At 36.2% G+C, this 15,315-nt stretch overlaps 1 protein-coding gene across 1 annotated transcript; it reads left to right on the top strand.

The window, feature by feature from the left end:
• The first annotated feature begins 440 nt into the window (after positions 1 to 440).
• Positions 441 to 10,206, top strand: LOC135693716 (proteasome subunit beta type-7). Its single transcript, XM_065212262.2, has 10 exons — positions 441 to 595; positions 4,403 to 4,529; positions 5,221 to 5,279; positions 5,657 to 5,750; positions 5,963 to 6,009; positions 6,821 to 6,936; positions 7,849 to 7,907; positions 9,031 to 9,090; positions 9,452 to 9,578; positions 9,951 to 10,206. The coding sequence occupies exons 1-10, from the start codon at positions 525 to 527 to the stop codon at positions 10,034 to 10,036; spliced, it is 846 nt and encodes a 281-aa protein (XP_065068334.2). The 5' UTR covers positions 441 to 524; the 3' UTR covers positions 10,037 to 10,206.
• Positions 10,207 to 15,315: the final 5,109 nt, after the last annotated feature.

The following is a 15,315-nucleotide window of genomic DNA, read 5'->3' on the forward strand; positions in this document are numbered from 1 at the left end:
CTAACTAGGGGGCTTTTTTCGTCCCTGTTGCCGCTCGAGGATGATAGTTGCGGGTTCAAAATGATTAAGCCGGACGTTAGTATAAACCATAATAATTGCCACTCTGGGAACGAAAGCCTCTAAGAAGTAAGAGCTTTGAAGAAAAAGGAGAGACCCTGGGTAGTGATGTAGACGGAGGCTCTAGACACTGGCAATTAAGAGTATATATGCAGTAGGGGTTGTTTGTAAAAGATTTACTACCCCATTTTCATCCCCAAAAACCTTTTTCTCTCGCAATTTCCGTGAATGATGCATAAGTTTATTTTTATAAGTTATTTGTAGTTCTTTATTTTTATAAGTTTTTAAGTTCTGAAGGGGGATTTCTTAGTTATATTCTGTGATTCTGATTCTGACCGTAGTTTCTGACCCTGTAAACTTATTTAATATAAAGCAACAAGTGCCACAGCACCAGAGTATTTCCCATAGTCCAACGCGTTTTATGAAAACTGCTGCTGTTGTTGCTGAGTCAGGAGCACGAAGCTAAAATGGCGACGTCAATACTTTGTCCAGATAAAGGAAGCGAGGAGTCTGGTTTTTCATTTGAGAACTGTCGCAGGTATCTTTACCATTTTGTGATGCATTTTGTGTTTTATTTTCTATCTGTGTCCGACTGAGCCGCTGACCCCAATAAGCCTAGCTGCCGAGAAAGGTGAAAAAACCTCAGCCCCAATTCATTGTAATTCCAGTTACTCAAAAGGATAGGATTGCGTTAATATCTGAGAAAAAATTAAAATTTACTTTAAATTTTTTACATTATATCATATTTTTAATTCGATAGAGATGTTGCCACAGACACCGAGATTAACCAGACGGTTTTCTGGCCCAGTACTGGGCCTTATGCTGTATGAAATAGAAATTAGGCCTAGGCCTATAGTTATTAAGGTAAAAGCTAGCAAATTGATTTCTTAACAAATTGATCTCGATAAATTGATTTCGGCCTTGAAAAAACTGATTTCCTGGCAGCCTCCATTCTGACTTATGAAGATGCAGAGTCCCAGACTGGGAACTTGTTGCCTGCCCACAATATATTGCTCATGCGAAAGTAAATAGAATACACACATTTTTTGTAAGTAACAGTCATAAGTAATGGTAGGCTCAATTTTTCGAAAGTTAAGAAACAACCCTACCCAAATTGAAAAAAGCCAAGAAACTTTTATAATTTGCAGTTTTAATTTTCTGAGTTGACACTCAAAACAGTCTTCACATTTAACATCACTGTATATTGCAACGCTACACTTGACACTCATTTTTAGTATATTGCACACTCAATTGCACCTTTAATACACCATCATTTATCATTCTTTGAATTCAATTCAATTATAATAAATTCAAGCTTTTACTCACAGGCTACATGATAAAATATAGTTATAATTGATAAAGCTTAAGGCAAATAAAGAGAACTCAGATGAGCTATCGAGTTATTTGCTCTATTATATTGCATGCATAAAATTACATTGAATAAGAAAAAGAAGCTCTATGCATTACCGGAGTGGACGCAGTCGTCCTCCATCTTGATCTATTCAATGCTGCTCTGGAAATTGTGATCAATTTTTGGCCAGTGCAATCCATTCAAAGACATACATGAACCATGAGGCTTTTGGTCTTCCTACCTTCTTCTGCCATTTATCTTACCATTCAGAAGCGATCATTGCAAGCTTTCGTTTCTTTTTCTATCTCCCAGATATTTGATTTTCCTGATATACAATGCAATATCAATATCATATAGTTCTTCAACATTAAGACAAAAGTTAAGGTTAACAAATATAAATTAATAAAAAGAAAAATACATTACATTAGTTTATCTGTGAATGTGAGTGAACTATTTACTTTACCTTGGAAGCACATTTAAAAAATTCATTACCTAAGAAATTTAAGAAACATGTAAGAAACTTTGATAGCAAAATGGCCAGAAAATTTCAGAAACTGCCTACCAGCACCAGACCTTAGTTTCTTATAAAAAAAATACATTACATACACACTAGAGAGTGCAACAGAACGCCATACACTGAGAGTCGCTTCTTGCAGTGCAATGGGAAAATTGGTATGCTTCCAGGCTTTCTTGGGAAAAATAGAGCTGGTGTGCTAAGCACTGCCCACTTGAAAACATCCAGGTAGCATATGACAGGCCTGGCCATTTGTATTTTTATAGGTGAGCTGTGATTCACTCCCCTCATTTGCTGAGGCGAGCTAAATCAGTAACACATAGAATGTACTTTAAAGACAATGGACAGATGCCTTAAGCCCCTTTAGTATCTGTCGGTTGCCTATAATAGCCTCAGTCAGGAGTATGCTGTTTTATTTCTTTCAATTTACTTTCAGTCTCATGTACTGGCACTTTAACACAAAAACAACAATTCTCTTGCCAAGCAATCTTTTTGTTGTACAGAATTTGAAAATGGCTTTTGAAACTTTTGAAAAACAAATTTTGAAACAAACTTAAGTTATACTTCTAGCACTCTTCAGAGAATAAAACCTCAGAACATAGATGGAAAACTCTTCGATAAAATAACAAGTTTTGGATCAAAATGGGCTAATCAGAAAACGCGAGCACATTACTGTTGAGGTTGTCAAATTGGTGCCTCTTTCCTATTGAAAATACTACCAATGGAGTCCTAAGGTGAAAACAAAGGACTCCTTCTGTCTACACAAAAGCGGTCTGTCATGTTTATATAGTAGATAGCTAGATGGAATGATGATCAGGCTTTGCCAATATTGTGAAACATGTCGCCTTAACTGATTTCACAGTTTTTGCCGCCATTATGAATTAGCAAAAATGGCGAACACGGAGCAAGCAAGCAAATAACTGCAGAATTTCCAGTCAATTTTGTAGCTAGAATTGCTGATAAAATTAGGAGGTAATCAGCTAAATTCGAATTTAGCTGATTACCTCCTAATTTTTTCCAACAAGCAAAAAGTTAATTGCAAAAAATGCAATGATGGGAGAAGTCGCTGTTACAAAAATAATCCAATTAACCCTTGTAAGTTTTCAGGGTTCTCTGAATAAGAAAAGTACAAAGGAATTGAAATTTTAGGGGAGCGATTCTCCCTTCATGTTTTGTTTAGGAGAGCAATTCATAACTGGCCTCAGGTTGCGAGCTATCGCTCGCCTCAAACCGCCAGGCCTGATATGACCTTTTTTGCAAAATTAAATGATATTGTTCGCATACTACTTTACATCCAATAAATATCAATTTTCAGTGAATGTTTCAATGAATAAAATATCCAGCTCATCTTCATATTCTTCTCTTTTGCCCCCGACATCTAAAAAATTTGAGTTTCCTCGTTCCTCTCAATGATTTCTTTTTAAAGTTTCAGCAATTTCAGTTTCGACCCCTAAAATTTTAACTCACAATCAATCAGAATTGTTTATCTCCTTGTTGTGATATGCGATCAAAATCATTGTGAACTCACTGTAAATGCTTCCAATTTTTTTCCTTCATGGGTTATAAAAAATGAAATAAAAAAGACATTCTCTGAATGAGGGTTTATGACATTCGTTTCTACTCTTCTGTTCCATTATTGGGCTGACATCAAAATATTTGATTTTTGTAACTATTATGATTGCATTGAAGATGGAAATGTTTCCTTTCTTTATTTGAAATTTTTTATTTCCACCAAAGTTTTTAAAATATTCACCAACATTTATACTGAAACACAAAAATATGACTGAAATTTTTTCCACCAAGTTTTAATCCACTAACATTTTTGGCACCTGTTTTTTGGTACTTTATGTAGAAAGTAACCAGCAAAATCTCTTGCACTGCCACCTGTTTGGTCCAATAATTAAGTTGTGCTGGGTGAGTCAAATATGTTGGCTGGTGTTTGTGATGTTTTCATGATATTACCTTCAGAGGACTTCAATGCACTGTGGCTCACCAAGTGGCAGGTGTGTTGGCCCAGGTGTGAAGATTCTGTCTCACTGTATGTGGTGGGGCGGGTCTTTACATCTTGGTGGGCATTTTACTGTTGCGTTGTGCAAGGTGCATGGGAATGGCTTGAGTACTTTGATTTTTTGTTGCCATGCCTTGGAAGGCATCTTTGACTCAGCCAGTCTGTCATGTAATAACACAAAAAACAACCCCTCTCCTTTTATTTGTTTATTTTTGTTCTTTTTGTACAGAATTGTCAGTGCAAGCCATTGATGAGACCAAATGACCCATTGGCTGGTACAAAAAAATATATTAACATATATATTTTGGTTTTTAAACCTTTTAATAAATTCATAATAATGTTTAACAAATATTGAGTGATGGATCCAATCACGCCCTTAGATACTTTTTAAAGTTAAAGAAGGTGTTCTTTCAACTAAACTTTCAAGTTGCTTTTCAAACAGTTATATGACATTTTTGCCTCTCTTTATAAGGAATGAATTTTTGCTGCAGCAGACGTCCAGCAGCCATTTCCCAAAGGCTAAAAAAACTGGGACAACCATTGCTGGTATAGTTTTTAAAGATGGAATTGTTTTAGGTGCAGATACTAGAGCTACAGAAGTAAGTGGATTGTCTTTTAAGATATGGTGACTGTATCAGCTTTTTAAATTGAATGATATCCAGCCTTTATGATTTTGGAAATCAAGCTTAATAAATAAGCGATTTTGTTTCTCATAGGGTACACTTAAAATAGGGTTTCTTAGTTTTAGTCACAAAAGGACACCAAGCAACTTTCTTTTTTCAGTTATTGAAATACCTAATACTTTTCTAACTCTTTTTTGCATACTCCACTATTAATAACAAGGGTTTACAAATGCATATAATTCCCAGATATTTGGGTCTCCTTCCTTCTATATTATGGTGATTATCTTCGTGCAATGTATGATGTAAATGTGACTCAATTTCGATGTTTTTTATGTACCAAAGGACAAATTTTTAACATTTTAAGAATCCTAAACTGTGGATTGTGAATGCTTCCTTTCATTGTGAAAGCAAAAAAGTGGTTTGAACAATTTTATTCAAAAATTTTCGAAAGAACAGTGGGCGTTATCTCACTGTTTGAAGTATAGCAAGCTTAAGCACTTTTTACGAGTTTCAACACCATTAACTTTGTTTCATTTTGTTTCATCTAGCTTTATTGATTGTTTTTCAACTATATTTAATCATTTGAGTCTCTCAGATTTTTCATAACCATCTGCATATCAAAGGCAGGATAACAGGTAAATTCAATAAATCGGACTTTATCTCTTAGGATACAGTTGTTGCAGATAAAAATTGTGCCAAAATCCATTACATAGCTCCAAATATCTAGTAAGTATTACCAATAAATACTGCTTCTTCTAGATATTAGACACAGCAGATATAATGGCTGCAAAGCTCTAAAAGCTCGGCTTTTTGCACAAATTTTAAATGTGTAGTTGTTAGTTATTGTTTGTTAGAGGAAACTGGAAACGGGAATTAGATGAGAAGAAAGAAGGATGGCTTTTAAATAGCTTTGCTAGTCATGTTGACACTTTTTTACAGGTTCTTTTTTCCCCAATTGGATTAATCCAATGTGTCTCAGCTAAATTGAATTATTATAGGAACTTCTTGAGAAGCATTTGAGTCACTGGGGCAATCTCCTATTTACAAATATCTGCATAATTATTATCAATATGCATGACGCTATATTTTCTCTTATTCCTCAGTTGTTGCGGTGCGGGCACGGCTGCAGATACAGAATACACTACAAAGCTGATATCTGCTAATATTGGTCTTCACTCTTTGACCACTGGTAGAAAGGTACGATTCTTACATTGCTTCTAGGTTTACCCTACTGATTGTATAAATAGGGAGTTGCATTCAATACTCATTACACGACTGGTGATATTGTGTTGATGATGTGGGCAGTTAAATGGGTAACATTAAGCATTCAATTCAGCATGCAAATGTGATTTGTTTATTGAAATTGAACACTGTAGGGGTGCTGATCATACGACCTGTTTACGTTTCAGCCACGGGTGATCACAGCAGCAACCATGCTGAAGCAGATGTTACACCGGTTTGTGATTCTCTTTTCAACGAAATTGATTAATTTTTTATCAGCATTCAAGGTCAATATACGTAATTCTGGTAGGGAATATAAAGTATTTCGGTCACAATTCACAGTAGAGGGACAGGTGCCCGTGAATCATTTCTCGATAAAGATTTAATACTTGTTTGGTTTCTTACCCGGGGAAAAAACATCAACAAGTGATTTCCTTGAATTTAAACGAGCTCCGTCAGGAGACATTGCGACATCCCTCATAAAATCAGGTCTTGAGGCTACATTCCGTCATCACAGGAAGCAACGTTGAGCCGTTGGTGCATCGGCACAAGTCGCTCCATCTAACCCATTTAAAAAACTAGACCTATAAATACAACTGAATGGAAACAAATTACAACTAACTTAAATTCTGGTTAAGGGATGGGCAAGAAAAGTTTGTTTTTCGTCACCAGGGAAACAATGCATTAGTCTACCCCAAGGTAAGAGAGGGGAAAAGAAACCAACTTGCTTAAATAACTGTGTATATCCTAAATACAAATTTAAGAAGTATGAAAATAATCCAGCGATATAAAAGAGCCCTAACATCGAATAAAACACACTATGTATTATACTAAAACGGGAGGGAAGGGATGGGAGAAGAAAGCAAAGTGGAAGAGCATTCCAAAGAGACAAAAGAATGAAAAGGGACAAAATTTCATGGAAGAACCAAGACTTACAGGCACCTGCTTCTTTATTATTCCCAAAGGCACCAAAAGTATTACACAAAGACTTAATCAGATGAAATTAAACATGAAGTGTACATCATTTTTTACCACCATTTTGTTAGGTATCATGGTCACATCAGTGCTGCCCTTGTTCTTGGTGGTGTTGATGTCACTGGCCCGAGTTTGTACATGATTCACCCTCATGGAAGCACGGCAAAGTTGCCATTCGTCACCATGGGTATGTGTTCCCATTGTATTTGTCCGCATTATTAAAACGCCTTTCTTAGTTTGCCTATAATGCCAGTTTACTTTTTTAGTTGATTTTCCAATTTCGAGAATCTTTATAATACAAGTTACAGGACCTGAATTGCTCACACAGAATAACACGCCGTTGAAATTAGTGAACCAGTGGTGAGCTTACATTTTCACGTTATTGAGAGCGAGTTAGGCCGTTGATGCATCGGTGCAAATCGCTCAACCTACCATAAACCTCTAACAGAAAGTGGGTGCCAACAGGATTCCTTGATAACCGCAATTTAGATTTATTTTTGGCAGGAAATAGATAAACATAACCCTGTTCCCACAATGAACCGATGCACCAGCTCTAACTAAAGAACCAGGACCTCAAAAAATTTAAAGATTCCCGAACATATAAGAAGCTTCCACGATGCAGAAAAAACTCAAAACATCTTGGTTGTTCAATAATGCAAATGATCTTATAAAGAAATAGAATTAAGGTGGGAGGGTTAGGAAAGAACGAGTAGCACGCTTGAAATGTGGCTTCAGAAAGGAAGGTGAGATCTATGCTAGGCTGAACTTTAAATTACTCCTATTTTAACCAAGGGTATACAAAAGCAATGAAACCACGCAACAAATCCTAGCTTTTTACCACCAAACCTTCATGATGCCAAAATACTCTTAAGCATTGCTTCAAAACGGACACCTAAAAATTCGATTACGAACGTTCCATGAGACCATCACGGTCAGGTAGCAATTCCTATTCATGTTAATCAACTAAAAGAAAAAATTGACTCTTGTTTTATTCCGTTAAATCATCATTTATCTAAATTAGTGTTAGAATAAGGTGGATTCTTATTTTCCGTCATGTTTTTAAATTTAGCTTTTGTTTATGTTGTCAATTTTATCACAGGATCTGGTTCGCTTGCAGCGATGTCTGTGTTCGAAAGCAGATTTAAGCCTGACATGGAGGTGAGTCTTTCTCCTCTATAAGCTAGATTACATTTTTTGAGGCAACATCTTTTTACATAGGATTGGCAATATTATAAAAATGTATTAAACAACATATATATCGTATACCTACATTTTGGGGGTTATTGTCTCGATCAATTTCTTTTTGCCCAAAACAAAGGAAAATCAACCTTATCAAAATGCTTGCTCATAGGGCACTGATAATTTGGTCCAAGTCAAGACTCGACTCGTAAAAGGGTGTCATTGCTACTTACCTAACAGAGAAAATGGCAAGCTTTTTAGCTAAGTAAAATTCGGTCCGCAAATATACCCGGTTTAAGCTTCCACTGTTCAGCAACGTTACATTGTGTTTTAAAAGTTAGTTCAAACAGGCTATCACGCAATTTTATTTTCCGTCAAATCCTCGTATTGTTTACAGTACTAGAGCCCTTCTGTACTTTCAAAAGGATTGGGTTCCGGCCACCCAAAAGAATTCCTATGATTTACGTGCCAGTGTGATTCTGGCTACATAGGACGCACAAACAGGGGATAGAATTTAACAGTATGTCCCTTCTAGCATTAGAAACAAAACTTTTCCCTTAAGAAAACAGCCACCTCGGTCTTACAGATCTGAAACTACATCTAAAACATGCGATTCTGCTATCGGGCAGCATTTAATGGAAATGACCACCCAGATTATGCAAAAAACTATAATGGCGACAGATTTTGGATTATTGGTAAAGCCCGATCGTCGTTCCATTAAGTAGCTTTGGAATCCATCTACATAAGCACGGAAAAACCGCTAGACAAAAGGAGTTCGTTTTTCACCTTAGGACTCCATTGGTTACATTCCCAATAGGCAAGCGGCACTGATTGGGCAAGCGGCACTGATTGGGCAACCTCAACTGTCTTGTGCTCGCCTTTCTGCTTGGCCTATTTCGATCCACAGCCGGTTATATTTTCTCTAATAGTTTTCGATCGATGTTCTAACGTTTAATCCTCTAAAGAGTGTCGGACGAAAAGCTTCAGTCTGTTTCAAAAAGTTTTGCTTTTTTAAGAGGCATATAAATTTTTGTACCATGAAAAGGTTGTTTGCAACATTATTTGCGTTAATACACCATGCTTCTTGTCAATTGTCTTGCAGCTTGATGATGCAATGAGTTTGGTTCAGGATGGCATTAGGGCAGGCATTTTTAATGATCTGGTAAGGTCTCCCTTCCAGCCTTTTTCAGCTTTTTCAGCTTGCTTCTTATATGCTTATAGTTATTCAGGGTTCTTTTATGAGCTTAAGAGAATGACCATGTCAAGGCATGTTAATTTAAGTAAACATTATCAAGGCTGGCACGATATTTTTCTGGGAAAGTTATTTTCACTATTATCTCAATATTAGCAAATTTGACATGTTGGTACCTGCAGGGCTGTCCTAGCATCAGTTGTTATTTTGTCGTAAGAACCTTCCCTCAGTCCTTTTGACTTTTTTCATATCTTTAACCTTTTTCTGACGATCTTCTTATACCTGTTATAAGATCAATCAACATCCTTTAGTTAATGCTCTTTTTGTTCAGGGTTCTGGGAGTAACGTTGATCTATGCATTATAACGAAAGAGGGAACACGATATCTCAGGCCTTATGATGAGGCGAATCAAAAGGGAGTGCGCCAGGCCTCCTATCGATACAAACGAGGCACTACGGGTGTGTATTATTTTCTTCATTGCAATTAGCTAAGAAAGATGGAATTTTTGCCATAATAGCGCTCAACCAATTCTTTATAGACCTAACGATTCTGCTGTCAGTAACGTTTCCCTAGCCCATTGAAAGATATCTTTCGACCATGCTCCTGTATTTCTACCTTCTTTCTTTTTTTACAATGAATCGAAGCATACCTCCCCACTATCCCTCTTCTGTACCTTCCAAATTCAACCTTAACTCTATTTGGTCGTTGTCTCTCAAAACTTCGTCCCTTACACCTTTGTTATAATCAAGTTGTTGATTAAGTAAATCTGAAACATTTGAACTCTGTTTTTGAAACATACAGTCAGTTTAAAACATGTTGTTTCCTTTTAGCGGTAAAAAGTTCCAAGGTGACACCATTTAAGATAGAAGTTACAAGCACGACAGTTAGCCAAGCGAGAGAAGCCATGGAGACATAAGAGAGTTAAATATCTCTTTACTAATCACTTTACTTTGTTTTACTGTTTCTGTGGCTAGGCCTCTTATGCTGCAAACCTATCTTTAGGATTCTTATTGACGTCTCTAGGACTCTAGCTTTGAGGAAGTAAAAAGTTAATGTAGTACATGTGAAAATGAACAACAATAAACATTAGCTGTATCTTTTGGCCTACACATCTCATAACATTGAAATTTTCAATACAAGATTATGCCTTTGCGCAAGGATGACTTCTAAATACATGCAATCTCTGCATGTATACATGACAAAGGTGGTGCAAAAAGTTTTGCACCACCTTTGTCAAAATAGCAGTATTTTTTATGGACTTTTCACAAATACCAAATATTTGAATGCATGAATAGGTGCAATATGCATCCTTTATATTGGCGGGAAATTCTTGAAAATACTTCTGACGCCATAGGAAACATAGTTAACGATGTATTAATTGCGCAAAAAAGTAATTTTGTATTAATATAGACCATCCACACCGGAGAAAAATTGTCAAATAAGAAGCGTATCGCTAGAAAATATCCAGGGGGAAGCAGAATTGCTGAAAAATTGCGGAGTAGGTTAGGTGCATCCACATTAAAGCTGTGAGAAATGAAAAATGTTTTCACGAGAGTTGTTCGATTGCAAAGCAACCGAGAATTGGACGGGCAGGAAAATTGTTGTTAGAGGGAAGAGATTTCGCCTTTTGCACTTCACGGTACTTACGCTTAGGGGCATATCAGGATACAAAACTTGACGCCGAGCAAGGTTTTGCTGCTCGAAATCCTTCCAGACCAATTTTAATGAGTGCTCAATACAAATACAACATGAAAAGTTACAACAGTAAAAGGAATCCGTTTTACAAAGATTTATTGCCAAACAAGGAGAGTAGTTTATCCATTGCTGTCATCAAATTCAAATTAAAAGATCGTTGAAAGTGTTTGGCCTCATATGAAAACATTATAAACCAGCATAGACGTCAAATCTTGATTGGCTGCCAAAGGAATCGCAAAAATTGAGAGTCCCCATCGATTTGAACCAATAAATTTGCTAGAATTTAAAAATTTTAGCATTTTTACCACCCCTCCTTCTAAAAAGTCCTGATGCTAGGATTTTTTGGGAAATTTGCCTTTATTCTGGTTGTGTCGAAGGGGGATGTGGGCACATTTTCAGTGTTGGTTTTTTCGCCATCTCGTTCTTAAGAAAAGTTTTGGCGAATAAAACATTAACATGATATTTTAAACATACCTCTGTCAATTTATAACGATCATTCAAATTAAAATTATCTTAAAACATAATCATAAAAAATAATATTTAGCAATTACCGAAAAATAATTCTTTACGACATATGTCTGCTACGTTTCACTTTTTTTAAAAGTCTTTTTCCAGTCTACATTGATGCTCAGCTTCACGAATTTCGAAGCAGTGTTATCGGATGCATATATGAGTTTTTAATCAATAATATAAACTTTCAAAATTATCCCAACAAAATTCATTTTGAAAATACAATACTTACCTTAATAACATTTAATATGTACACCATGTCGGTTTCAGCACAACGGATTATTCTGGCGGGAAAATTTCACTGGAGGCGCCTTCGTAGCAATCGTAAATGATTTTCGAGGCCTTTCATTTTTCACCTTAAGTCCGAAAAGAAGATAATTTTAGGAACTTTTGTGACAGTTGGTTATTCTTTAAAGGGATCCTTGACATATCACATCAGTAGGAAAGGGGAGAGCGGAAAAGTTATAAGTTACCTTTTTGGCATGGGTACTTTCATCTGGTGTCATAAAGAGACATAAAGATTAATACCTTTATATAAATACCTAATTTCATTAAATTGATGTTGTAGTAATTTTTGGCTGCTATTAAAATCATTTCCGTCAATATTTGTTAGGGCAATGAGACGAATAAGTTCGAGAAATCTTGGCCCACATTTGTCCCTTACTTACCATTGCCGTGCGAGTTGCGATTATATGGATAAAGGATAAAAGTGAGCATTCAAGGATAGTTGAAACGAAATCCAGGCTTCTTTGGATAACTAAACATTTTGTAGCTCGATGGTTGTTCAAAATTGGTTTGTTTTCAATTTTCAGCGAGCGTGACGATAATCACGCGCTTGTTCAAATCTTACGACATCGGCATCCAGCGCTTCAACTTTCTTCCCCTAAATTAGAACCCCTTTCTGTAGTTCAACCTTTTGTGATAGTCTTTTTGTGATAACACTCTTTTTGTGATAACACATTAGAACAACGACAATTGTTTTTTGGCGATGCCAAGTTTGTGTATTACACAACTTTAATGTCATCGCACATGGGCAATTGTCAAAAAGCGGCAACATGTAGGTTAGACAGATACAGTGTTTGGAAAGCACCCGGTAGGCGGCGTTTGCACGAGACTCTCTTCTTTAAACAAGGAATACATTGAACTTCTTCTTTTTGCATGTCATTCATGTTGTCCTCTTCCATGGCAGCAATATCATTAAATATTGTGTCATTAGAAGCTCTTCTTGGAGTGCTGCTTGGTCAAGTTTTACTAAGTTTGATAATTGATATCTTAAAAGGACATTTCAGGGCCGGCAAAACGTATTTGAAAGTGGAGGGACCGAAAATAAAGGTTTTGAAAGGTGTTAGGAAAGGGCCTTTCAACGCAACGAATGCACCATTTTTGAAAGAACCTGTAAGTATATCAATAGCTTCATTAGAAACTGAATGAGAAAAGAAAGTTTCCAACAGAGCAAAAGATCTCTCATAAGCAAGGCAAGAAATGCTGCAAGAAAGATGGGAGTGGAAGGCATAAAACTCAGAGTGAAGATAGAATTCAGCAGATATTAATGCTCTCAGTAGATGACACATCTTTTCTAATGACAGAGAATCATTGTACAGGCAGTTTTCATTTTCCCTGAACCTAACCAACAATTTATATTTTACATTCTACATAGGCATGCTGAAGCCTGGGGCTGCTGTAGCCCCTTATATCATGACATATCTTATTTAAGTTGTGGCACTGAAGATATCAGTTGCAGACTTCCATAAGTGTTTGCTATCTTGTCTAGAGTAAAGTTATGACTACACAGTTTTCTGGCAGGAATAGCTTTTGAGATGATGAGTAAATGTAGACTTATGCATATAGAGTTGAGGATTGCAGTTTATTGATTAAATATTTCCCGTCAATTGAATAAATCTTTAATGTTGTTTGAGCCTTGATAAAGAAAAGGATAGGAACCTAAAAATATTTTGACCATTCAGATATTTCTTCAAAGTTAAAAATAACAAAATGGCTTTTGAGGTATAGCTCAAAACCTGTAAACGAGCTTTTCTACAAAATATTTTGTTCTTGATTCATTTTTAAACATTACCCAACCACCTTCCAACTTGTGTCAAAAGCACCCCCCCCCCCCCCCCCCAAAGGAATTAACTTGATAGAGAAATCTCAAGCTTAGGATAGTGTTTTAAGCAGTCAGTTAGGCAGCAAACCTAGCAATAAATTTATATTGATAAAGGTTTTAAGATCTTTTCCCAATTTTTCAGTAATACGTGTTTGGAAATGGAATTTACAGTAATCGTTCCTTTTGTTGTTGCTGCTGTCCACACTTAAATTTCCCGCCACAAGCATTCCGATGGCAAATAAAATTCTACCTATCTCTCTAAATTTTACCAGCATTACTTGATAAATATCGCTACTTTGAAAGTAAGACCGTACCTTCCGGCAAAATTAATTTTTCTCCTGCTAGATCCAGCCATTTTCAGGGGATTAAATGTTGAATTGCTTGTCCTTTTTATTTAGGCCAACAACAGTAAAAACAAGAATCGATCTTTGCCTTTCAGTGGCCTTGATATTTTTTTTAGGATCTTTTTATAATTCGAGCCAATAAGTGACTTGATTGACTTCAAAATATCCATACTGCATCCGGAACCTGGTTTATCAGACCCTCTACTCGATATCCTTTTGCCAGGCATTTGTTTACCTGAGACTCTGAGACTGAGAGGTAAAATTGCTGTGCAGGAGGGTATTGTCTTAGCTGCAATCTTAGTGGTAAGTCAGTGGAAGTCAGTCTTAAAATCCATACATCGCCTGGACCCCAAAATATTTCTCATACTGACCCCTGTAAAAATTATTTGCCTTATTGATCATACATCGCCTCTACTGACTTACGAGAACAATAGCGTTTTAGCATGGTGCAGAAAAGCTTTGTTAAAAGATGACCGCGCAGATTCCTAATTTATTCGACTGACTTACCAATGATATTGCGAGTCTTAACCCTAACATCTTTGTTCTAATGATTTATGCATTGAGCCGTGAATTTCTATGGGAGAATTTATTGATAGATCATTTCGTCGAACAGTTTTATAGAAAATTTTCGAACCTAGAGTTTACAGATCTGATGATGTTGAACAGGCGCTATAGAGAATATGACAAATTAAAGAAAATCTTTGTGCTGTTGTGGGACTTGAGAAAAATGTGTTTGAGAGCTAATTTTTTTCATTTCGTTTCTACAGATTGAAAATTGTTGACTGACTTCCGTGAGTCGGGTAAGTCAGTCTGGATCCGCCCCTGGGAAAGGCCGCCACCATGGTTGGCGGAAAGAAATGTTTTAGAGATGGTATCTAAGGAAAGGCCAGAAACTCTATCTAAAATTGATTTTGACGGAAGGAAAAGCCGAGGAAATATTTTCAAGCTGTCTTTTACCAATGTGTCGCATAATTTCGTCTATTGTAATGTTGACATGTAACAGGAAAGGCTTTTCAACTTTTTGAAATAACCTTTTAATTGTAGCTCCTAATCAAGTTTTTTAGATTTAATAAGGAGCCAAAATGAAATGGAGGAGAAAAATATATGAATCAAGCTTTAACAAAAACATTAACATCGAAATATCAACAGAAGCACTGTCAAATAAAAGTGAAAGATTATGCAAAAAAGGGTCTGAATTTGAAAACTTTCAAACTGGACTGGTCAAAACGAGTTTGTTAGAATTCACAATAACGTCTAGATTTTCTCTTACTTAGTAGGAATGGATTATTGATACAATCAATTTTGAAGCTTTCTCGTTGATCTACCGATTCTTCTATTCTCATATTCTCAATTTTCTTTCCAGCAGTTTCTTTTCCTTCTACAGCTGATTTCTCTTTTTTATAACGTTTTTTAAAAACTTTCCATTAACAAATAGACCTTTGGAGCCAAGTTTAGGCCACAGAAAAAACAAGACTCTATAATTTGGTGCCGGTGTCATATGCGTTTCGGTAACCTTATGCATTTCGGTCCGGGTACTCAAAT

This window comes from Rhopilema esculentum, chromosome 11 (assembly GCF_057945365.1).
Source record: "Rhopilema esculentum isolate cy_ngs chromosome 11, ASM5794536v1, whole genome shotgun sequence".
Taxonomy (NCBI): Eukaryota; Metazoa; Cnidaria; class Scyphozoa; order Rhizostomeae; family Rhizostomatidae; genus Rhopilema; species Rhopilema esculentum.

Coding starts and splice junctions, on each gene's coding strand:
- LOC135693716 (XM_065212262.2), top strand. CDS start 525: ATGGCGACGTCAATACTTTGTCCAGATAAAGGAAGCGAGGAGTCTGGT. Junction 596..4,402: donor TCATTTGAGAACTGTCGCAG/GTATCTTTACCA, acceptor TCTCTTTATAAG/GAATGAATTTTTGCTGCAGC. Junction 9,579..9,950: donor ATACAAACGAGGCACTACGG/GTGTGTATTATT, acceptor GTTTCCTTTTAG/CGGTAAAAAGTTCCAAGGTG.